General features: G+C 50.8%; 1 protein-coding gene and 1 pseudogene across 1 annotated transcript in view; both read right to left on the reverse strand.

The window, feature by feature from the left end:
• The window catches only part of NCKAP1L (NCK associated protein 1 like), a 47,210-nt gene that overhangs the window by 21,703 nt on the left and 1,071 nt on the right, over positions 1-24,436 (reverse strand). The window contains exons 2-18 of the mRNA XM_062202153.1: positions 24,265-24,375; positions 22,791-22,883; positions 15,636-15,692; positions 14,341-14,483; positions 13,086-13,176; positions 12,866-13,003; positions 12,307-12,355; positions 12,052-12,208; positions 7,647-7,703; positions 7,287-7,383; positions 6,704-6,813; positions 5,988-6,120; positions 4,920-5,001; positions 4,675-4,733; positions 4,344-4,489; positions 2,156-2,288; positions 1,776-1,895 (exon numbers count right to left, since the gene is read on the reverse strand). Of these exons, the coding sequence (XP_062058137.1) occupies positions 1,776-1,895; positions 2,156-2,288; positions 4,344-4,489; positions 4,675-4,733; positions 4,920-5,001; positions 5,988-6,120; positions 6,704-6,813; positions 7,287-7,383; positions 7,647-7,703; positions 12,052-12,208; positions 12,307-12,355; positions 12,866-13,003; positions 13,086-13,176; positions 14,341-14,483; positions 15,636-15,692; positions 22,791-22,883; positions 24,265-24,375 (1,776 nt within the window). The remainder of the gene's footprint in view (positions 1-1,775; positions 1,896-2,155; positions 2,289-4,343; positions 4,490-4,674; positions 4,734-4,919; positions 5,002-5,987; positions 6,121-6,703; positions 6,814-7,286; positions 7,384-7,646; positions 7,704-12,051; positions 12,209-12,306; positions 12,356-12,865; positions 13,004-13,085; positions 13,177-14,340; positions 14,484-15,635; positions 15,693-22,790; positions 22,884-24,264; positions 24,376-24,436) is intronic.
• On the reverse strand, positions 18,172-19,084 carry LOC133767718 (small ribosomal subunit protein uS2-like; annotated as a pseudogene).

The raw sequence follows: 24,436 nt of genomic DNA on the forward strand, positions 1-24,436 counted from the left end.
CCCACACTGCCAAGCACGTGGGGAGCCTGTGTGGAAATCCCTCGGCTGGAATCACTCTTGGGGTGGCACAAAAGCCACACGAGAAAACAGGGTGGGGTATTACTTTACAGTCATGATTCCTTAAGTCCAGGCTGTTGGTTGTTTCAGAAAAAAAAAGCAAACGGAAGTCCATCAAGGATGATGAACAAAGATGAGCTGAGCCTGAGATTATGCAAAGCATCTGTTGTAGATTCTGAAAGCACTTCCAGAAAAGCCAACTCCGTGAGTAACGGCAGCGTCACAAATCACTCAGAGCGCTACCTTTGGAGTGCCAACACTCACGGGGTTGCGAAAGTTCTGATCAGTTAGACTCATCGCGTTGGGGTCGGGCCTGAGGCAGCACTGGGCCAGCCTTTCCGCCTGTGTCCCTTGCGTGCTGGTCATTCCCCCTGAGTAATGGCAACACCTGCACTTGTACTTATTTGCATATCTCCCTCGCATTAATCACTTATGTTTTTTTCAAACATGGAGCATGCTCTGTTTTCCCTTAAACTGGGACATTTCCAGGAGCAGGGGTTGTTTCCTTCACTCGGGGGTCTCTAACCCAAAACCCAGCACAGGGCCTAAAGCACCAACTAATACAACAGCTACACATCCGGAGGGCTGCCTACAAAATAGTCAATGTCCTCCACTCGTTCAATCCCGCCCCCCCACGCCTAGGCAAAGACCGTGTCTCTGATCCCCATTTACCTGTGAGAAAATGACCGGGTTACGTGATGATGTAACTGCAGCTGGAGATCCTTCCCCTGCCCCCACTCCCCTCCTGCCCAAAGTTGCTGCAAAGCCCGACCCAAGCCCGGGAAGGGTGGGTAGCCTGGGAAGTCGGAACGACTCCAGTGCAACAACAAAGCAAGTTCCTCGTTTTCAAACTGTCTGAAATTTAGGTTGACTTCATCATGACCAGGTGCTATGAGTCAGTCTCGAGAGGAGAGGCGAAAACCCGGAGAGAAAGACGAGAAAGCAGCCCCCGGTGTAGGCCCGGAAGAGGTGCCCGAGCCGCCCAGCCAGCCACAGACGAGGATGCACAGGAACAAAAAGATGGATGCCACCGCTGACCTGGGGTCACTGGCCTGAGTGTGCGCGCATCGGGCAAAGACAGGAGGGGTAGTAAATCAGAAAATAAGCTCCTGGGGGCCGGCGCTGTGGCGCAGCGGGTAAAGCCGGTGCCTGCAGTGCCAGCATCCTATGTGGGCGCTGGTTCGAGTCCCGGCTGCTCCACTTCCCATCCAGCTCTCTGCTATGGCCTGGGAAAGCAGTGGAAGATGGCCCAAGTCCTTGGACCCCTGCACCCCAGGGAGACCTGGAAGAAGCTCCTGGCTTCGAATGGGTGCAGCTCCAGCCGTTGTAGCCATTTGCAGAGTGAACCAGCAGATAGGAGACCTCTCTCTGCCTCTGTCTCTCTCTAACTCTGCCTTTCAAATAAATAAATAAATCTTTAAGAAAAAAGAAAGAAAGAAAATAAACTCCTCTCCCAGAGCCCTTCAACTGAGAGCAGATTCTGTCGGCGTGCAGCTGTTCAAATAAGAGTATTTTTAGACACCTCTCTCCGGCCCTCAGGGACCAAAGACAAGGGACTATGCAAAGAAAAGAATCTTGCCAGAAGCTCCAGCACACAACAGCCCTGGACCCACTTGAGAGCTGGAGAACTTGGCATCTGAGAGCGAGCCAAGCAGGCAGAGAAGGGAGGCGCCGAGGGCCGGCAGAGTGGAGACCTGAACAGGACGGCCGGCGCCCACCTGCTCGCTCAGGTTCCGCTGCTCCGCGCAGATCTCCAGGACACAGTTGCTGGTCTGCTTGGCCAGCTCCTCCAGGAAGGAGTTGCAGTGGTGAAGGCCGTGGTTCTTCAGGTGGGGGTACTGCGGGAAAGAGGGACCGACCAGAAGCTGCCTCAAGACTGTGTCTGTCCCCTGGCTACAGCAGAAGAGACCAAGGCCCAGAGGGAGGGAGAGCACTCATTCTACACCAGATCGAGCTACCAGGGCCTCAGCATCACAAACCCATCCTTGTGGCCTTCCTGGAACCAAGGCCAACCCTTGCAGCTGGGTTTTGGGGAGGAGGGGGCAAGGACGAGATATGACCAGAGACGACGATAGGGCTTAGGGTCCAGGGTACCCACCTCCTCTGGGCACATCTCATGTGTGCAGTGGACAAAATGGGCACAAATCAGGGGAAAAGCGATGGCATAGCGCAGCATGGTGGGCTCCTCCAGGGTCACGGCAAACATCTTCTCAAAGGTACGCAGGTGAAAGCTACAGAGAAGGGGCAAGGAGGCCTGAGACCAGAATTTGAGCACTGGTCCCAGGGAGGCAGGGAGAATGTTCACTCATCCTGTCAAAAGATATTTGCAATAATTCATCGGGCCCTCTACCCATGGGGCACAGAAGCTAAGACTGCTTGGGACAGCAGCACCCCGGATCCGAGTGCCTGGTTTGAGGCCTGGCTCCCCTGCTTCAGATCCGTGTTCTTCCTTCTGCACACCCTGGGAAGTAGCAGACGGTGGCTCAAGCGCTGGGGTCCCAACTACCCATCCAAGAGACCCAGACTGGGCTCCAGGCTTCTGCCTGGCCCAGTCCCAGCTGTTGTAGGCATTTGGGGAGTTAGCCAGTGAATGGAAGATCTCTCTGTGTCTCTTTTTCTTTGTCTCTACCTTTCAAATAAAGTGGAAATAAGTAAAGACGATTGACATTAAAAAAAATTTCCCTGGGGGCCGGCGTTGTGGCATAGCAGGTAAAGCTGAAGCCTGTGATGTCAGCATCCTATGTGTGAGCCAATTCAAGTCCTGGCTGCTCCACTTCCGATCCATCTCTCTGCTATGGCCTGGGAAAGCAGTAGAAGACGGCCCAAGTCCTTGGGCCCCTGCACCCACGTGGGAGACTGGAAGAAGCTCCTGGCTCCATGCTTCAGCCTGACCCTGCACTGGCTGTTGCAGCTATCTGGGGAGTGAACCAGCAGACAGAAGATCTCTCTCTCTCTCTCTCTCTCTCTCTCTCTCTCTCTCAATTCTAACTTTCAAATAAATAAATTCCCTATGCTTGAGGTAGTAAGGAACCCAGAAACCTAACCCTTTCAGACTTTTACAACAACCCCAGGGCAGCTCAGTAATCATCTACCTCCCTTTCCCCACACACAATTTGCTTTTTCCCCCTCTGCCTCTTCCTGCGGTTTAGAAGTCCTGGGTCAGTACCGCTGGTTCACACACCTCCCAGCATCTGACACTAAGGGTCCAGGAAAGCCTGGGCTAAGGTCCACGAGACTGATCTCCAGCCTGCACCCTGCCCACTTCGAGTTCTCTTTCCACATTTCCTTACGTTTCCCAGTGCCACGCTGACGTTCTCCAAACAGAAGGGTCTCCCATCTCCCCACGCGTGCTGACTGCCGACAGCAAAGACGACAGGTTGCCTTCTTGTTCGTTTGATCCTCCAAAGAGCAGAGCTGTGCACAGCAGCAGTCACCTAATAGATGTCGAACGCTGCCGCAGGCAGACAAGCGGCAGACGGCCGTTCTCCAAGACCCCATGCTACAACACTCCTCATTGTTCTCCATTCTCCCAACGACATCACTGAAGTTTCATTCGTTTGGTTGGTTGGTTGATTGGTTCACTTCTGGGTTTTTGGTTGTTGGTTTTCATTTTATGTGAAGGGCAGAGAGACAGATGGAGAGAGATCTTCCATTCACTAATTCCCTCCCCAAATGCTCGCAACAGCCAGGACTGAAGCCAGAAGCCTGGAACTCATTCAATCCAGGTCTCCTATGTCGATGACAGGGACCCAAATGTTTGCGCCATCCTCTGCCGCCTCCCCTCATTAGCAGGGTACCCATTAGCGGGAAGCTGGACCAGGGGGCCAAGCCGAGGCTGGAACCAGGCATGCCAGTGCAGACTGCAGGCATCCCAAACAGCGACTTCAGCCGTGGTGCCAAACGCCCACTTCCAAGAGCTCTTTTAAAATCACAGTGTCCCAAGAGCTTAAAAAAAGAAAAAAGCTAGAGAGTTTTCCAAATAAAACAGTGAAGATGAGACAATATTGGAAAGAGACATATGGACCAATTATCCTGGAGAAGAGAGAGCCCAGGAGACGTTCCTCAAGAGGACGGATGCCAGACAAAAGGGAATCAGCTGAGGATTCCTAGCACTGAGGATTACTGGGAGAAGCTGGCACGAGTAAGCTGCGGAGTTTGAGCATCTGCCTTTAAGATTTCAAAAAAGAACCCAAGACTTTCCCATCTGTCCAGGGGCAATCCCATCCTCCACAGAGGCCAGGCAAGAGATCAGAGGAGTTGATAAAGAGCTGGGAGCCGGGACCCACCAGAAAATGGACAAATCCGAGGTTTCCACCAGCATTTTCTCCACTGAGTCCAGCATGCGGGAGTGAAAGACAATGAGGTTCATCACCTTGGCCAAGTCGGGGTTCTCATGCAGGTGCAGGGGGGCCTTGGCCACACTGGTGTACGCCTGTGGTACAGTTGGCAAAAAGAGAGAGGGAAAAAAGTGAATGACAGTGCCCCTAGCCTTGGACTGCACTTGGGCCAATCAGCAGTTCTCAAGGTGGATTCGCTCCCTAACGCAGAGCTTAGGAAATAAAGAGAAAGAACTGCAGTGCAGAAGAAAACTGAAGATGAACAGGAACAGACAATTACCTGTAGGCGGAACCAGTCCAGCCTCAATCCCGAAAATTCAAATTTTTCTCCGCTATCAACTGCAAGAAAACCAGGAACAAGCTTAAAAGGAAACAATGAAACTGCACCTAACGCCCCACTGCATGGATCGGTGGCTCCTCTTCAAAGTCATCTCGTCCCCTTCGGTGGCTCCAAGATCAGTAGTTCCAGGAAGAAGCTGACCCCCAATGCACACATCCCCCGCGCCTTCCCCCGCCTTCAGTTACCTTGCTTGGGATTCAGAGAAGACAGAGTACTGACGAAGGAAGACATGATGATGGACTCCTCCTCGGGACACACGGACAGGTTCTGAAAGGGGCGGCAGCGGTGGCGTCACTTCAAGCGGGCATAGGTTCAGGCAGGGTAGAAAGTAGCACCATGAGGCACAACAGGTGAATGAAGAGCCATAAAGAATTGCTAAGTGGGGGCCAGTGCTGTGGCGCAGAAGGTTAAGCATCCGCCTGTGACGCCAGCATCCCACATGGGCACCGGTTCGAATCCTGGCTGCTCCACTCCCAATCCAGCTCCCTACTGATGGCTTGGAAAGTAGTAGAAGTCCTTGGGCCCCTGCACCCAAGTGGGAGACCTGGAAGAAGCTCTAGGCTCCTTCTGGCTTCAGATTTGCCCAGCTCCAGCCATTGCAGCCAATGGGAAGTGAATCAGCGGATGGAAGACTCTCTCTCTCTCTCTCTCCTTCTCTCTGCCTCTGCTTCTCTGTAACTCTGCCTCTCAGCTCTCAAGTAAATAAATAAATCTTTTTTAAAAAAATTGCTAAGTGCCCCAAACAGAAAATGCCAAACAAGAGACGGTGGGTAGTTCCGGCTAGCTAAGCCAACACCCAGTTACACTTTATTTTTCCTCTCTTAAATGCTATGTAGTTTCATTAGGAGAAGGGAACAGAGCTGAGGCAGCCATCTGCCCTCCTGATGAAGAGGCCAGTTAAGTAACCCACATCCACGGCAGAGGAGCTGGATCTGGTTCCTGTCTCTGGCGTCCAACTCTGGCTCCTGCTACTGCAGACCCTGGGCCATGGTGAGGGCTCAGGCCCTGCAGTGCAAGACCCCAGTGATGTTCCCCAGCCCTGTCTCCAACCTTGGCCCAGCTCCGTGGGCAACTGGGGGAGGAACCAGCAGACAGAAGCTCACTTGTTTTCTCCCTCAGCCCTCTCCAATTTGTTTTTGTTTGCGATTTTTTTTTAAAGAGTGCTGAGATTTTTAGTCTTTTATTTGAGCAAACATGGAGGGGAAGAAATGGGCTTTTGACAGAGCAGGACACTCAGCCAGGGTTGGTCATACCTGAATGATGTCACTGAGCAGCAGGGCGTCAAACCTGGCCAGGTACTGCAGGTGGTACTGCTGTATCACCTTGGTGTGCTTTCGGACCAGAGCCCTCAGCTCCTCCAACAAGAAAAGCAGCTCTGCGATGCTCCTAGAAAGTTGAGGATGGGAACAGAGAGGGTGTACGGGAGGGGAGATACGAGGTAAGGCACACATGCAGATGACGGGATGTGGTGGAATGAAAAGGCCATGCCAAGATGGCCGCTGGCAAGCCAGCATCAGTTACTCAGGAATGGCTCTGAATACCACCTGGCAACGGAGCCTGCCTGGCAACAGGCTGTGATTGGATGGTTGTGCAAACCACAAGGCAAACGGAGCCTGCCTGGCAACAGGCTGTGATTGGATGGCTCCAGATACTGCCTGGCAACAGGCTGTGATTGGTTAGGGCATAGACCGCCCCTTGACCTGATTGGCTGTCTTGACTATATAAGCTGTTGTGCCAACCGAAATAAATGAGTCTGCTGGCTGGTTGCCTCTGGCCTGCTTTCACCGGACTCCCGGGGTCTGTGTGGTGACTCCGCGCCTCTTGTCCCCACCACGCTCCTCCTCTCAGAACTAATCCACTGCAACAACGGGACAGAGCCCGAAGCCCCCCGAGCCCATTCAGTGCTTCCCTGCGCCCCTTTTCCTAGCCCACTTTAAGGACAGGGCTCTCGGTGGTGGCAACTACTAACGAGTCAGCGTAGTCCTCCGGCGTCTTTGTCTTGGTGACATTGTCCGTGTGGCGGACCAGCCAGGTGACCTCATCACGAATGAAGGACAGGGCCATGAAAGCAAAAAGAGCCTAAGGCAAGAAAAGGGACTGTTGGAATTCTCAACTTTAAAAATGGATTTCAAAGCACAGAGCAAACAACTGTAATATGCATATGGGTACCACAGTGCCCCTTAAGAAACCCTCAGACACGCACATATGTCAGCACTGGCTCCGGTCAGTCCTCCTCCCTCCCTGTCCAAGGTCTGATTCCTTCTAGATATATTTAGTGACGTGGTTTAACTAAAAGGCAAGCTCTGTCACCAGTTAGGTCACACTCAGATAGAGAATCCAAACAGCTATCATCCAAGACGGACTATAATGGTGCCAAAAAGGAAGAGCTTCAAGGTTTTGGGGTGCGGAATCACCATAGTCACACACAGATAAATCCCAAAAGGCTCAGAAACGGAAGATCTCAGGAACGCCAAGCCACCCCCCGCCCCCCATCGAGTGTCCTCCCATTGGTCACCAACCGCTCCCCCGCCCCCAGTAGTCCTGGGACTTGCCTTGGGACCCAGTAGTCCTGGCTCATCGCTTAACACAGCCTGCAGCTCCTTCACCGCCATCCGCAGGAACTGGCGCCGCTGACTGTGAAACTGGCCACTGGGAAGAAAAGGGGAAACTAGAGACCCACGGCGCTCCCGCCCTTCAAAATCCTTCAAGGGTGGCACGGAGGGAGGCAGAAGTGAGCAGGCACCAGCGCTAAGGCTGGGGTTGGTTTGAAAGCACCGGATCTGTGGGGCAGCAGCCGGTTCTTGGGTTGAAGACTGCAACAAGGCCATGCAGAACCTCAGGGTGGCATGGGTGAGAACAGAAGTCGGGGGAAGATGCCAGGCCCTCCCGGAGAGCCCCTCGCCCACCCTTACCTGTTAGCAATCGCGTGCTCCTTGCTCTCCTTGATGTCTGCCACTCGCTTGCCGTACCTGAGCATGGATACACACACAGCAAGGTTGGCCGTCCCGCTGGCCTGGGAGGCCTGGCCCACCTGCCCAGCTCTCCGGGAGTCCGGGCAGCCCTCACCAGGGGGGGTCTTCCCAAACCCTGACTGCCCACCCTGGCCTGTTAATAATCCAAGACACTGGAGTGCAGAGATCGTTCCCGATGAGAAAGCAAAACCCAGGGAAGGGAAAGACTTGGCAAGATGGGGGGGGGGGGGGGGGGCGGTGCTCCTGACAGATTGGAGGCTGCGCCTTCCTCCTCCCCTTTCCAGGTTGCGGGGGCGGGAGGGCAGAGGTGAGGAAAGCTGGACACTGGTGGTCGCTCAGGCCCTGCTCACAAGTGGGGCTCCGTCTCTACCATTCCCACCCGCTTCACTTTGTCGCTTGTCTCTTGGTGGCTTCAACCTCCCCCGCCCCCCGGGCACGGGCACACATAAATAGGCTCAGAGTCTCCCTGATTTTAAAAAACATCCTTGCTGGGCCCGGACAACCCACCGGACTTCGGCTGTTCTTCCACCAAGTTTCCCCACAGAGACACTTGTACTGTTTTTCTTTTTATCTGCTCTGCTCTCTCTCAGGTTTTTAAATCCCACAAGGCCTTCAACACCAAACTGCTCTCCCTAGGGTCAGCGTGAACCCGTGAATCAGCGAATCAAGCAGCATTTTCACTTGTCAGACTCTTCACAACTCTCCCAACCACGTCTCCTGCGGTTTCCTAGAGATTCGAGCTGGAAGCCCCGCATTCCTGCAGGCTCTTTGCCCCCGTATTCCTTGCAGCTGTCTTCGCTCAGCCCGGGTCAGCTCTGCCGCCACATCAGTGGGACTACAGAACTGCTCCTTTCCCTCTTCTAGCCACGCCTTTAAGTGCACGTGGCACAATCAAAGCCAGTGGGAGTTGGAATACTACTCAGCCATGAAAAGGATGACACTCTGTCATGTGTGACCGACCACCTGTGTGGAGCTAGACGTCATTACAGCAAGTGAAATCAGCCAGGCAAAGAAAGACAGGTACCACATGTCGGAGGCTTAAAGTCCCGGCCTGCGGTGCTGGGATCCCATATGGGCTCTTGGCTGCTCTACTTCTGATACAACTTTCTGCTAATGGCCTGGGAGAGCAGTAGAAGATGGCCCAAGTCCTTGGGCCTCTGCACCCAGGTGGGAGACCCAGAAGAAGCATCTGGCTCCTGGCTTCGGATCGGTGCAGCTCTGGCCGTTGCAGCCATCTGGGGAGTGAGTCAGTGGATGGAAGACCTCTCTCTCTCTCTCTCTCTCTCTCTCTCTCTGCCTCTCTAGAACTCTGCCTTTCAAATAAATAAATCTTAAAAAAAAAAAAAAACAACATTCACATAGTTTCACTAAAACATACGTCTAAGGATGTCATTATAACATTTTGCAATGATTTTTTTAAAGGAAACAGTTCTGATGTCCACCCATAATGGGCTGGGTAAATGAATTGTACTATGACCACCTAACAGAAGGTTACTCAACTATTAAAAAGGACAAAATGGTGCTGGCGCTGTGGCACAGCAGGTGAAGCCTCCCCGTGTGACGCTGGCATCCCTTCTCTAAGCCCCCATGCAAATCCTGGCAGCTCTGCCCCGATCCAGTTCCCTGATAATGCACTGGGAAGACAGCAGATGACTGCCAACAATGTGCCTGGGCCCCTGCCACCCGCATGGAAGACCAGGCCGGAGCTCCTGGCTCCTGGCTTCAGCTTGGCCCAGACCTTGTGGCTATTTAGGGTGTGAACCAGTGAATATCACTCTGTCTTTTAAACAAATTGACAAATCCTTTTTTAAAAAGAATAAATTCAGTCTCTATAAAGTGAAAATCAAAGATATACAGAATACAGTAAGTGAAAAAATTTTTTAAGAAAAACTACAATATAATATAAGGCATGGATCCATCACTTTTTAAAGGACTTGAAAATACATGAGTCTCTTTATAAGTATACACATCCAGACAGACATCTGGGGAATGCACATCAGACTCTTCTGGGAAGTGAGATTACAGCCAAACTCCACTTTAAATTTTTCACAGTTCTGGATTTTATATTTGCAACCAGAAAGAAAAAAAAAATACAGGTATTTTGACCTCACCCTTCATTGTAAAACTCCTGCTCCTTGTAGCTCTCTCTATCCTACCCTTCACTGTGAAACTTAAAAGATTCTTTATTAAGGGGCCAGCACCGTGGTGCATAGGTTAATCCTCTGCCTGCGGCACCGGCATCCCATATGGGCGCCGGTTCTAGTCCCGGCTGCTCCTCTTCCAGTCCAGCTCTCTGCTGTTGCCTGGGAAAGCAGTAGAAGATGGCCCAAGTCCTTGGGCCCCTGAACCCATGTGGGAGACCTGAAAGAACCTCCCGGCTCCTGGCTTCAGATCGGCGCAGCTCCGGACATTGTGGCCATCTGGGGAGTGAACCAATGGAAGGAAGACCTCTCTCTCTGTCTCTCCCTCTCACTGTCTGTAACTCTACCTCTCAAATAAATAAATAAATCTTTTTAAAAAGATTCTTTATTAAATCCCTCATCTCCTATCTGCTCGTCGACTCACTGAAACCCAGCTTTCAACCTCACCACCCAGCTGAAGGTGTTCACAGGAAGGGCGCTGAGATATCTTCACAGCCAAGTCCAATGAGCGCCTATCTTTTTGTTTACTTACTTACTTTCATTTTATTTTAGAGTCAGAGACAGATGGAGAGAGATCTTCCCTCCAATGATTCACTCCCCAGATGCCGCAACCACCGGGGCTGAGCCGAACCAACGCCAGGATCTCCCCCGTGGGTGGCAAGGACCCAAGCACTTGAGCCACCATCTGCTGCCTCCCAGGGTGCGCACTTGCAGGAAGCCGGATGGGAAGCAGAGCCGTCATTGCTCAGAGCAGACGTTCTGATGCACGGTACAGACGTCCAGGCACTGAGCCGAATGCCTGCCCTGTGAGTGTTTTTCACTCTCCATTTCACTTGCTCTCACAGCATCCTGTAACAGAGATAACCAGTCCTTCCTTCTTGGAAGGCTGTCTTCCCTCGGCTTCTGTTTTTTCTCTTCTTCTCATCATCCCTCACTGATTTTTCTGCCTCTGCCCGGTCCTTAAGTCCCAGGGCACCCAGAGGTGTGCCCCATTGTTTCCACCTCCCTGCGCCTTCTTCAGCAACCTCGCCTACTCTCATGGCTTTGAGTGCCATTCCGAATCCTCATGACTGCAGACCTCACTCCTAAGCTCCAGCCTAGCACACAGCTGCTCATTACTTCAGAGTCCCACAGACACGTGGAATCCACCTGTTCCAATCTCAATTCACAGCCTTTCCCGGGACCAATTGTTGTCCATGTGTTCGAGAACACTTCCGGTTCCTCCGAATTTACTGAGTTAATCCCTGTGCCTAGCTTTGCACCTCTAACCTCTTTTCTTCTCTGCAATCAAAGGGGTCTTTGCTAAAATATGCAAATCTGGTCATTTCACGCCCCTGTTGAACTCCCTCAGGGGACCGAGTCAGACTCCGTGGCCAAGGCTACAAGGCCTGGTTAACTCTCCAGATCTGTCTCTTACCATCGCCACCTCTGCAGCCCAGCTGCCCTCGCCCTGAACTATTTGAACTCCCCTGAGCTTGTTACATCCCCTCCTACCTCCAAAATCAGCAGAAAATGTCTTTCTCTGCCTTAAGCAGCTCCTCTGCGTGTCCACCCAACACACACACACACACACACCTGCCTCCAGGTTTTCCTGGACAAAGCAAGGCCAGTGTGTGCATCCTTCTCAGTGCTGCCTAACCCTTTGTGCTTACTCATCACAGTCCCATCCCACATCACAACAGTCGGTCTACTTCCCACCACTCTGTGAATCCTTGACAACAGGCTCTTTGTTATTTTACAAGCGCATTGCACAATGTGCCCAGCATTCTCCTGCATGCTTTGCACACAGCAGCTGTCTTGTTCCTCTGAGGTGGGTTCATTGGCAGGTCACTGCCGTTACCCACATTTCACAGATGGGGAAACTGAGGAAATGGCATGGAGAGGTTGTGTAACTTGCCCAAGGTCACACAGCTAGTAAGTGGTAGGGCTTGAATTCATACCCAGACAGAGTCCACTCTCTTAACTTTGGTGCTATCTTATTAATTATTGTATCCCTAAAACCCAGCGAAGCACCTAGCAAGTGGTGGAGATGTAATAAATATTTCTTCGCTAGTTAGAAATTGATCCTTACCACCTGTGCCCAGGAAACACACGTGGAAAGTGAGAAGGGGTGCAGGAAGGAGCTAAAAATAATCCCGAAAGGAAACCAGGACCTTGGGCTTCTGAGACTGACCTACTGCACCAAGGAGACAGGTTTCTCTCACCCTTTCAAACTGCTAAACAGGTCCTCGGTGACCTTGTGCACCTGCAGCACGTCATCCCGGATGAGGGTGACGTACAGGGAGCCCTGCAGACACAGCTTCCAGAGCTTCTGGCACTCGCTGTTGGAGTTGAGGCACCCATGGCAGAGAAGAAAGCCAACTGTAGGGAGGTAAAACCATGCAGAAGAAGACTTTTAGAACTTGCCCCCTGCACAACCCGCCCCTACCTCCTCCCCCGCCCGACCCCACAGGGCTTACTTATAATCCAGCGCTCCATCACTTCCATGGACAGATACTCACAGGCCATCTGTAAGAAGAGGCGACCGCGCAATTATGTAACCCAGTCTTCCCCTACAGAGGAAAAGGCAGCCTAGAATCTGAGTGGCGAAACCAACTTTTATTTTGCTGAATTGATTATGGCACTTTGATAAGTCAACAGGGGAAACCTCCAGGCTTAGACTCTAAGTTTTTTTGAGGGGAAGACTTGGGGCCAACAGTACTTGAACAAAAAAACATTTTTTTGATGAATTTACTCCTTACACTCAAATTCCTACAGGGCTAACTGATGCCTGATGATTTGGTTTCATCCATCCATTCATTCTTCTATGTCTACTGGATTCCTTCTGTGAGCAGGCACACTACCAATCCTGATCCAAACAAAAGCTCCAACACCACCGTGGTTTTTAGCTACAAGAAGTGACTGACTTAGATTTTGCACACCCTAGAAGAGAGCTAACGCATTCTTAGGGGTGACATTTTCTGAAAGAATCGCCCTCCGGAGACACTGCCTGGCTGAGCGAAGGGAGAGGGAACTCACTGTGTCGGAGTTAGCAGGGTTAATCATGGCCGGGGGAATGCTGATGACACTCAGGAGCTGGGCATTGCGCCACTGCTCTGCCCCTTGGTTCCTCCGGGCAAAGAGGTAGTGCAAAGAGAGAAGGGCTCCGCTCACAGCCTGCGGGGAGAAGCAAAGGCTGTCAACCCTGGGCACAGTGGATCGCTGCTGGAGCGACTCCCTACTCTCTCTGGGAACCTGCCTTTGTGTGAGGCCCAAACTCTTCCGTCAGCTTCTTCAGAGGATGGTCATACTCCAAGACCATCTGACCCAGGCGAGCAAAACTGGGGTCCCTAGAAGGAAGCAGAGGAAAGAGGAGTTGGGGCCCTGCCTGAAGCACTGAGGAGATGATTCTATGACAGCAAATAGGACAAAGATGGGGGTTCAGGCTGGTACTCCCCATCACCTCGCAACACACTAAGCTGTGACTCCCAGAGGCAGGACCCCCCCCCCCCCAGCATCAGGTGAACTAAGCTACAGTGAGACAGAACCACACCATCTGGGGCAGGTCCATGAAACTTTCTCTCTCAAAAGCTCCCAGACTAGGGTTGGACACATGCCAGGAACTCTGTAAGCTTGTGCCGCCTACCTGGAGACCTGGTAACATGGCTGGACCCAAATCTCTGTACAGCCCAAATGTAAATATTCAACTCTCATGGGTGAGGAACCCGCGGTGGTGCCCCTGTACACACGCATGGGGAAGGCATTTCCCACACAGAACGACGCACCACAGCCCAATCGGATCCCTCTGATCTTTAGTCCCTCAGCCCTTAAGCTGGAGGCGGGGAACGTGTGGCTCATGGCAGGGTGAGGCCCGCAAAATCATTCAATCCGGCCCTGCCAAGGCGACCACAGGCAGCACTCGAATTCACTAACTCTACAGCAGACTAGTTTTTAGTTTGACCATTTTGTATGATCCACAAGTGAAATATCTGAGAGGGGGGCCGGCACTGTGGCGTAGCAGGTAAAGCTGCCACCTTCAGTGCCGGCATCCCATATGGGTGCCAGTTCGAATCCCGGCTGCTCCACTTCCAATCCAGCTCTCTGCTATGGCCTGGGAAAGCAGTAAAAGATGGCCCAAGTCCTCCCCCTGCACCCACGTGGGGGGATCAAAATAAGCTCCTGGCTCACATTATAACTTGCTTCTAATGGCTTTACCTCACTCATACTATCCCTACAAATACCAAAAAGAAGTTACTTGCCTTTTGCAATAACCTGAAAAGCAAAATGGAAGCCAGTACAGGATTAAAAAAACAGATCAGAAATAAAACAGATGGGTAATCCACTAGGAGCGATTCCAAAATTCTCTACCCATCAAGGTGTACCTGGCCATGCTGGCTCATCACGCAGCTTCCAGGCTGTCACCTGGGAAGTCACAGCTCTACCTCCTTGGTGTCCACCCCCTACCTCAGAGCAGGTGCATGACAGCCTCCGGAGAACACAACCCTTTAACTCACCCGTGCCCATGCAGCATCTCGTGAGCACAGTTGTACATGCCGATGAGCAGCCGTCGGTCCTCAATCCGTGACAGAAGCAAAATAACTGAGGCGTACGTGACGATCAAGTCCAGGTAGCTCCGGGTGAAGTCAAAGTTGACAGTCTACAAGGGAAACACACAGGACAGCAGGGACAGCGGCCAGCCCCGGGCGGCTCCCTGTCTCCCCAGCCACTCCAAAGAGACTCGGAATAGACCTCGTTTAAAAGTAGGAACTGATGGGACAGAAAATGTGGAGGAAAACTGGAACAAAAGTCCAAGGCTAAAAAAAGAAGCTCAAGGCCGGTGCCGCGGCTCAATAGGCTAATCCTCCACCTGTGGTGCCGGCACACTGGGTTCTAGTCCCGGTCGGGGCACCGGATTCTGTCCCAGTTGCCCCTCTTCCAGGCCAGCTCTCTGCTATTGCCCTGGAGTGCAGTGGAGGATGGCCCAAGTGCTTGGGCCCTGCACCCCATGGGAGACCAAGAGAAGCACCTGGCTCCTGGCTTCAGATCAGCACGGTGCACCGGCCGCAGTGCGCTGGCCGCGGCGGCCATTGGAGGGTGAACCAACGGTAAAGGAAGACCTCTCTTTCTCTTTCTCTCTCACTGTCCACTCTGCCTGTCAAAAAAAAAAAAAAAGAAGAAGAAGAAGCAGCTCAACAGGGACCAGCACTGTGGCATAGCAGGTAAAGCCGCTGCCCGCAGCGTCAGCTTCCAATATGGGCACCGGTTCAAGTCCCAGCTGCTCCACTTCCGATCCAGCTCTCTGCTATGGCCTGGAAAAACAGTAGAAGATGGCCCAAGTCCTTGGGTCTCTGCACTCATGTGGAAGAAGCTCCTGGCTCCTGGCTTCGGATCAGCTCAGCTCTGGCCGTTGTGGCCAAGTGGGGAGTGAACCATCGGATGGAAGACCCCTCTCTCTCCGCCTCTCCTTCTCTCTCTGTATAACTCTGCTACTCTGCCTTTCAAATAAATAAATAAATAAATCTTTAAAAAAAGAAAAAGAAGCTCCACATACAAAAAGGCAAAGAAATAAGGTAACATTTGGGGGGCGGGGAATAAGAGTTTTGTATAATTTTTGTATTAATTGCACTGCTGCTCTGCTTGACATGTAAATTCATTGTAATCTCAGTGGTTTTTATTTAAAAAAAAAAAAAAAAAACACTATAGCCTTGAAGCAACAACTAGTCTCACCCCACCCGACCTGACCCGGACCCAGCCCAGACCTGGCCCCTTCCTTGATTCCACGGCAGAAGAAAATGGTAAAGGATCTTACAATGTCAAAATGGCACTGGCAGGCATCAATGGTGTTGAGAAGCTCATACACGTGGTCCTGGGGGGAGACGGAGGAGGGCAGGGGTAAAGAGAAGGTGGCACGGGCTGCCCAAGCTCTAGGGGAGGGGACACCCTGCCCGCTCACAAGGGGTGGCATCGTCAAACAGAGGGAGGAGGCTCCTCCTCACTCACCTTCCGTCCCACCCCCCCGGCGCCCCGTCAGTCAACCCTGCCAAATACCCACGTTCCCCTGACTTTATCACCCGTGGGTCACATTCCTCCACAAAAAGAAAGCCTACAAAATGTTGAGAGTCTACTAGGTGGTTTCAAAAATGCCAAGAGTCAAACCCATTTTTATGGACGAACCCCAAAGTACACTCTTCCTGGATTCCATCTCCTTTTCTGAGGAGCAAAACATCAACACGCAGGAATACGACCCAACTTCCCACGGGTTTCTATTTGCTGACCACCTACCAAGTGTCAACTATTGCCTAGGGAATTTGTCTATATTTCACTTAACTCTCATTCTAGGGGCCGGCGCTGTGCCATAGCAGGTAAGCTGCCGCCTGCAGTGCCGGCATCCCATATGGGTGCTGGTTCGAGATTCGGCTGCCCCACTTCTGATCCAGCTCTCTGCTATGGCCTGGGAAAGCAGTAGAGGATGGCCCAGGACCTTAGACCCCTACACCCACATGGGAGACCCGGAAGAAGCTCCTGGTTCCTGGCTTCAGATCAGCACAGCTCCGGCCATTGGGGCCAATTGCAGAGTGAATGAGCAGATGGAAGACCTCTCTCTCTGTCTCTCTGTCTCTCCTTCTTTCTCTGTGTAACTCTGCCTTTCAAATCAATCAATCAATCAATCAAATTCACCTGCTGTAGATTCACTGCATTTTGAGTCCCGCCTGCGGGCACCTTGGCAGGGCCGGACCAGGCATTCCCCACCTGTGTTCCAGAGTGGTGGGGATTTTTCTTTTCACACACGATTCTACCCAAATAAATACACTTCCCTCCCCCACACTGGGCACCCGCTCTCCATCCTGCCCCAGCCCTCAAGAAATTCCCCCTCACAGCCTGGTGTGCTCATCCTTGGTTTATATAATCCTCTACTGACGGAAAAGAAGAAAAAGGGAGACTTTGCTTATCGCGTGTGTTACAAAATTGAGATAATTTTATATCCTTCCTGTCGTTTTGCATTTCTCCTTCAACCTGGTCAAACGACCTCAAAGCCATCTGGTGGAGAACTAACTCATTCTTCTCGACAGGCCCACAATAGCCCCTGGTTTAGTGCCAGGAGCCAGGAGCTTCTTCTGGGCCTCCCACATGGGTGCAGGGGCCCAAGGACTTGGGCATCTTCCACTGCTATCCCAGGCCATAGCAGAGAACCAGACTGGAAGTGGAGCAGCTGGGACTCGAACCGGCACCCATATAGGATGCCGGCACTGCAGGCAGTGGCTTTTCCTGCTATGCCACAGTGCCAGCCCTGGTACTTTTCATTTCTACAAAAGTAGAATTGCTCAAATACTATATAAATATAAATGTATGTATGGATGCATGTATTCTTTTTTTTTGACAGATAGAGTTAGTGAGAGAGAGAGAGAGAGACAGAGAGAAAGGTCTTCCTTCCGTTGGTTCACCCCCTAAATGGCTGGAGCTACGCCGATCTGAAGCCAGGAGCCAGGTCCTTCCTCCTGGTCTCCCATGCAGGTGCAGGGCCCAAGCACTTGGGCCATCCTCCACTGCATTCCCAGGCCACAGCAGAGAGTTGGACTGGAAGAGGAGCAACCAGGACTAGAATCCAGCACCCATATGGGATGTTGGTGCCACAGGCGGAGGATTAGCCAAGCAAGCCACGGCGCCGGCCTCTATATATTCTTTTAAAATATATTAGAGTGTACATTTGGCACAGTGGTTAAGACACTGCTTAGGATGCCTGCATCATGTATCAGAATGCCAGGGTTCAAGTTCTGGTGCAGCTAATACACACTCTGGAAGACAGCTGGTGATGGTCCAAGCACTTAGGGTCCTGCCACCCCCATGGGAGACACAGGTTCAATTCCTGACTCCTAATTTCAGCCTGACCCAGCCTGTCTATTGCAAGCATTTTGGGGAGTGAACGGCACTCCTTTTCAGAAAAAAATGAATTAGGGGATGGCACTGTGACATAGCGGGTAAAGCGCTGCCTGCAGTACCGGCATCCCATATGGGCGCCTGTTTGAGTCCCGGCTGCTCCACTTCCAACCCAGCTCTCTGCTATGGCCTGGGAAAGCAGTGGAAGATGGAACAAGTCCTTGGGCCCCTGCACCCACGTGGAAGACCCGGAAGAAGCTCCTGTCTCCTGGCTTCGGATCGGCACAGCACTGCCATTGTGGCCATTTACAGAGTGAACCAGCAAATAGAAGACCTCTCTCTCTCTGCCTCTGCCTCTCTATAACTCTGCCTTTCAAATAAATAAATAAATCTTAAATAAAAAATAAATGAAAGTCTCAATATGCAGCCCCTCCTCCACTTTTTTTTTTCCTGTAGAAACTGGTGTTTATTTTCCGTCAACCTCATTTCCATGACAAGCAGCTTAAGACCACTGGGTGGTTGTTCCCACCCATTCGGTGGCCTGAGCAGTGGGCGTGCAGACCAGTCCTCAGTGGGGAACTGCCGAATAGGCACAGAGGGCACCTGCACGCCTTCGGGCCAGTCAGCAACCTCAGGCTGGGTAACAGTGAACTCAGGCGCTGGGGCTGTCCATTCACCCTGAAACTCCTCCTTGGTCACAGCTTTTTCAGCGGCGGTCTGCTCTTCTTTTTCAATCTCTTCAGGATCTCTGTAGAAGTAGAGATCAGGCATGACCTCCCAGGGGTGTTCACGGGAGATGGTACCACGCATGCGCAGAACCTCCCGGGCCAGCATCCACCACATCAGACCCACTGAGTGGGCTCCCTTGTTGTTGCACGGGATGGCAATGTCCACGTAGCGCAGAGGAGAGTCTGTGTTACACAGAACAATGGTAGGCAGGTTCACGTAAGAGGCCTCCGTGAGAGGCTGGTGGTCAGCCCGAGGATCAGTAACCACCAGAAGCCGTGGTTCCCGGAAGGCTGCCTGGATCTGGTTAGTGAAGGTTCCAGGTGTGAAGCGGCCAGCCATGGGAGTAGCTCCAGTGGCAGCAGCAAACTTCAGCACAGCCCTCTGGCCAGTGTTCCTGGAGGACATCACACTGACATCAGCAGGGTTTTCAATGGCCACAATAGCATGAGCCACCTACAGAAGCTTCTCCCAGGTCCTCTTCAGATTGATGGTGCAGATGCCATCATTTTTCCTTTCGTGGATGTACTGTTCCATCTGGAAGTCAAGGTTGGTGCCACCTAGGTGGGTTCCTGCTGCAAGGAACTTGAGGATGTCCTCCTCCTTCATTTGCAGGACATCAAGGGCTCCGGACATTGTGACAGCTTCCCCTTAAGTTACGCCAGGAATCAAAAACAACACTGTATGGACCCCTCGCCGGGTAGCGCGGAAAAGCTCCCCTCCTCCACTTCTAATCCTGCTTCCTGCTAACGTACATCCTGGGAGTCAGCAGATGATGGCTCGAGTACTTCAGATCACACTATCCACACAGGGGACCTGGCTAGAGTTCCAAGGCTGCTGGCTTTGACTTGACCACTCTAGCTGTTGTGGGCACTGGGGGAATGAACCAGAGGATGAAAGATCTCTCTCTCTCTCTCTCTCTCTCTCTCTCTCTCTCTCTTCCTCCCTCCCTCCCTCCCTCTCTCTCTTCTTCCTCTCTGTCTTTCAAATAATAAATAAACTTTTTAATAATTAAACTTGTTCTTACCACATGATTGGGCAATTCAACTTCTGGATAATTCCCCCAAGTGAGATGAAAAATACATCCCCACAAATATTTGCACTTGAACAATGGCAACTTATACATAATAATAGCTAAAAACTGAAAACAGCCTAAATGCCCATTAGCAGGTAAATGGCTAAACAAATTGTATCAATTACACAATGGTTTTCAACAAAAATGAGAATGGAGCCTTGATCCGTGCAACAACCTGGGTAAATCTCAGTGGACACTTCATGCTGCGCTGAGAGGCAGAGCCAGGCACAAAAGAACATGCGCTGTACAATTGCATTCATTTCAACCTTGGAAAGAGACGACTATAGTAGAAGGCAGATCAGCAGCAGCTGCCTGGGGCCAGAGTGCAGGGCGGGATTGACTGGGGGAAAAGGCACCTGGGAACCTGGGAGGTGACGGAAATTCTCCATACCTTGTGCTGGTTACACAAGTGTATCCATGTGTCAACACTTGCTAAAATGTATAGAAAAAAATGTCTCCAGGGTATTCTCTCAACAAGGCTTTGTCTGAATTAACAGATGGGGAAACAGAAGCTAGGAACAGCTATGAAATTCGCCCACGATCACAGAACAATTAAGGGACAATGTCAGAATTTGAACCCAGAGCCTATTATGGTTATGGCGTGCTAGGTGACCTGTCCACCTCCCTGCAGGTCCAGGTTGCCTTGACTGCCAGGAGCGCCTTACCACAACCCCAGTCAGCTGCCCGGGGTCTCCAGGGGACAGTGGCTGATGAGGCTCACTTCCAGCCACTCACACAAATCATGTCACCATACAGATCTTACATTCAGAAGACCAGAATGTGAGATCTGCTGAGCACTGAGGTGCATGCCTCCCAAGCCTTGTCTCATTTAATTCTCACCCACACCCCACGTGGTAAATCTAATGTCCCCAGCCTTCCTCGTCTGAAGTCACACAACGCGTAAGTGGCAGGGCTGAGATCCGAAGCCAGGTCCGTCTGACCCTGCACACAGGAGGGAGACCTGGACTGAGTTCCTAGCTCCTGGCTTCAGACTGGTCCAGCCCTGGCTGTCACAGATATTTGGTAAGTGAACCAGTAGACAGGAGATTTTCCTCTCTCTCCCAGTCTCTCCTTCTGCCTTTCAAGTAGATAAAAATAACTAAATGAAATTTTTAAATAAGTATTATATTAATTTAGCTTCCAAAAACATTGTATTAAATAATGCTTTATATTTTTATGTCAATAAAAATAGTACATGCTCATTGTCCAAAATCCAAATAAAATGTCACCCATGTAATATTGCTACCAACAACTATTAACGATAAGACAAATCCAAATAGAAGGATATTCTGAAAAGTACATAGCCTGGACTCTTCAGAAAGGTCAATGTTATGAAAGACAAAGGCTGGGAATTACTCTAGATTAAAGGAAGACTTCAGAGACATAACTAAATCTAATGTATGATCCCCAAGACAATTGAAGAAATATGAATATGGGCTATGTTTTTGCAGCAACATTGGAGTACATTTCCTAAGCACAATAATTACATTAGGGTTATGTAAGAAAATATTCTTGTTCTTAGCAGATGTATACTAAAATATTTTGGGACTGAAATGTCATGATGTCTCCAACTAACTCAAATGGCTTGGAAACAAAAACAGAGATTAGCAAAGATGACAAAACACTAACAATTATGGCATCCAGCAGAACAAGAGCAAAATAATATTCAGGGCACTGCTCTTGGAACTTTTTATCAGGTTTGTTATAAAATATTCGGGGAAAATACTTAAAATTTTTTAACTCAATACAGAAACATACCTTATTTAGAGAATGTCTAAAACTCAGCAATAACAAAATAATTGAAAAATGGGCAAAGAACTTAAAGCACACATTATCCAAAGACAATACACAAATGGCTCAGAAGATGTACAAATGGCTAATAAGCACATAAAAAGACACTCAGCATCACTGAGCATTAGCAAAATGCAAATCAAAGCTACAAGGAGATAACAACTTACACCCAGTGGGAAGGCTACTATCAAAACAGAAAATCACAAATGTTCGCAAGAATGTGGAAAAATGATAACCCTTGTGCACTACTGGTGGGAATGTAAAATGCTCTTTGGAGAACTGGGTGGTGGTTCATCAAAAAGTTCAAAATAGAGTTATCGTGGGGCTGGCACTGTGGTACAGAGGGTAAAGCCACCACCTGCAGTGCCAGCACCCCATATGGGCACTAGTTCGAGTCCTGGCTGCTACACTTCCTGTCCAGCTCTCTGCTATGGCCTGGGAAAGCAGTGGAAGATGGAACAAGTCCTTGGGCCCCTGCACCCCATGTGGGAGACCTAGATGAAGCTCCTGGCTCCTGGCTTTGGATCACTGCAGCTCCGGCTGCTACGACTAACTGGGGAGTGAACCAGCAGATGGAAGACCGACCTCTCTCTCTGCCTCTCCTTCTGTCTCTGTGTAACTCTGACTTTCAAGTAAATAAATAAATCTTAAAAAAATAGAATTATCATACCATCTAGCACTTCCACTGCTGGGTGTATTTGCCACAGAACTGAGAGCAGGTTCGCAAAGAGCTACTTGTTCACCTCCGCTCATAGTAGCATTGCTCATAGTAGCATTGCTCATAGTAGCATTGCTCATAGTAGCATTGCTCATAGTAGCATTGCTCATATTATTCACAGCTCACAGATAAATGGATAAGCAAAATGCCGCTTAGCCACGCAAAGGAATACTATTCAGCCTTAAAGAGGAAGGGAATTTTGCACTGTGCAACAAGGATGAACTTTAAGGCCGCTGTGCTAGGTGAAATAAGCCAGTCACACAAAAGACAAGTACTTTACAGTTCCACTTACAAGAGATATTTAGAATAATCAAGATCAGAGAAACTGAAAATAGATGGGTGGTGGCCAGGGGAAATTATCATTGAAAGGGTATAAAGTTTCAGTTTTGCCCGATGAAAAGATGGTTATGTGACCTTGTAGATGTCTTTAACATCACTGTGTATTTTATCACAATGACATTGAAAACAGGGGAGCTTAGTACATTGTTTGACGGAAGTCATAATCCATGGCCAGAGGTGGCTGCTGCTGACAGTTTGATGTATAATATTCTACAGCTTCCCTATGCCTATGCTAACACTGTGTGCGCGTAAGCACGAGCAGCCACTACAATAAAAGCATGACATCTACGACGCTACGCTTTGCATCATCTAACAATACAACTTGGATCTCTCTCCACATCAGCACCTCACTCATTTGCTCAAGCACACAAAGCAAGACCTACTCAAGCAGGGTGAGCCTCTGAGAGGGAGTGGGGGCGCCTGGACCAAAGCGAGCTCACCCGGAACTCCATGACATCCACAAACGACTGGTAGTAGTTGGTGAGGAACCTAATGATCTCCGCTTTTTCACGATGAACCGGTCCCAGATGTTGCTGAGAGAAGCAAAAACACAACAAAATTAAAAATGCAAAGTAAAAGAATGATTGGTCACATGAACTCAAGAGCAAGGCCACCCCCAAAACGTCCTGGAAGAGGGTTGAAATATGCTGGGACTCCTGAAGACTTGCCATCTGGGGAGGATGCTGTGTGTGACCCTGACCCCAGGTGGAGGGCTGAGACCAAGGTCAAGGCCGCCTCAGCTGCACGGTTCACCATTTGCCTCAAAATCAAGAATATGGTATGGGTAAGATGGGTGATAATCTGGGAATAACTTTTTTTTTTTTTTTTTTTTTTGACAGGCAGAGTGGATAGTGAGAGAGAGACAGAGAGAAGGGTCTTCCTTTTTGCCGTTGGTTCACCCTCCAATGGCCGCTGTGGCCGGCGCATCGTGCTGATCCGAAGCCAGGAGCCAGGTGCTTCTCCTGGTCTCCCATGCGGGTGTAGGGCCCAAGGACTTGGGCCATCCTCCACTGCCTTCCCGGGCCATAGCAGAGAGCTGGCCTGGAAGAGGGGCAACCGGGATAGAATCCGGCGCCCCGGCCGGGACTAGAACCTGGTGTGCAGGCGCCGCAAGGCGGAGGATGAGCCTGTTAAGCCACGGCGCCGGCCAGGGAATAACTTTTTTTAAGATGTATTTCAAATTTATATTCATTAAATAAAAGTTAAAAAAAAAAAGATGTATTTCAAAGTCAGAGTTACAGAGAGAGGGAGGGAGGGAGGGGGAGAGAGAGAGAGAGAGAGAGAGAGATCTTCCATCCACTGGCGCACTCCCCTGCAATGGCCAGGGCTGGGCCAGGCTGAAGCCAAGAGCCAGGAGCTTCATTTGCATCTCCCCTATGTGGGGCAGGGGTCCAAGCACTTGGGCCATCTTCTGCTGCTTTTCCCAGGTGCATCAGCAGGGAGCTGGATCAGAAGTAGGGTAGCTGGGACACGAACCGGTGCCCATATGGGATGCCAACATTGCAGGCGGTGGCTTAACCCACTCCGCCACAACCTGGACCTCAGCAGCTAAGATTTACTAGGGGAGAAGTCAGGGATAACGCACCTGACACCTAACTGTAAGGCAGGGAAATGGGAACCAGGAACAGGAAGAAGGTGCCCCACCTCGCGGAGTTGCTCCAGCTGCCTTCCCCTGCGAGCACACGGTGAACTCCCGCATCCTGCAGTGGAGAACCGGGCACTGCTTTGCCCCAGCTTCCCCCGGAAAGCTCACAGCTTAGCATTCTCCAGACGGAAAACCCTATAACCTAGGAAGGCTGAAAGAGGGCTACCCCTCCCTGCAGTGTGAAGAAAGCCAGTGGCGAGGGGCGCATCTGAGCCACCGAGCACAGAGGTACGACAGAGAGAGCAGACAAGAGGGGCCCCTGCTCTCACCGTGCTGTTGCGGACGTCTATGTTGGGAAATTTCTTGTTGATGTACTTGAGAGACGATTCCATGGACTTTTCCAGTAAGAATGGAGGCTTGGATTTGGGGTCTGAACAAGTCTGCAGAGACGAACCACACAGTGTTTGCATCCCTCCTCCTGTCCACACGGAGACAGCCCTT

The sequence above is a fragment of the Lepus europaeus genome, chromosome 10 (genome assembly GCF_033115175.1).
Source record: "Lepus europaeus isolate LE1 chromosome 10, mLepTim1.pri, whole genome shotgun sequence".
In the NCBI taxonomy this organism is placed as follows: domain Eukaryota; kingdom Metazoa; phylum Chordata; class Mammalia; order Lagomorpha; family Leporidae; genus Lepus; species Lepus europaeus.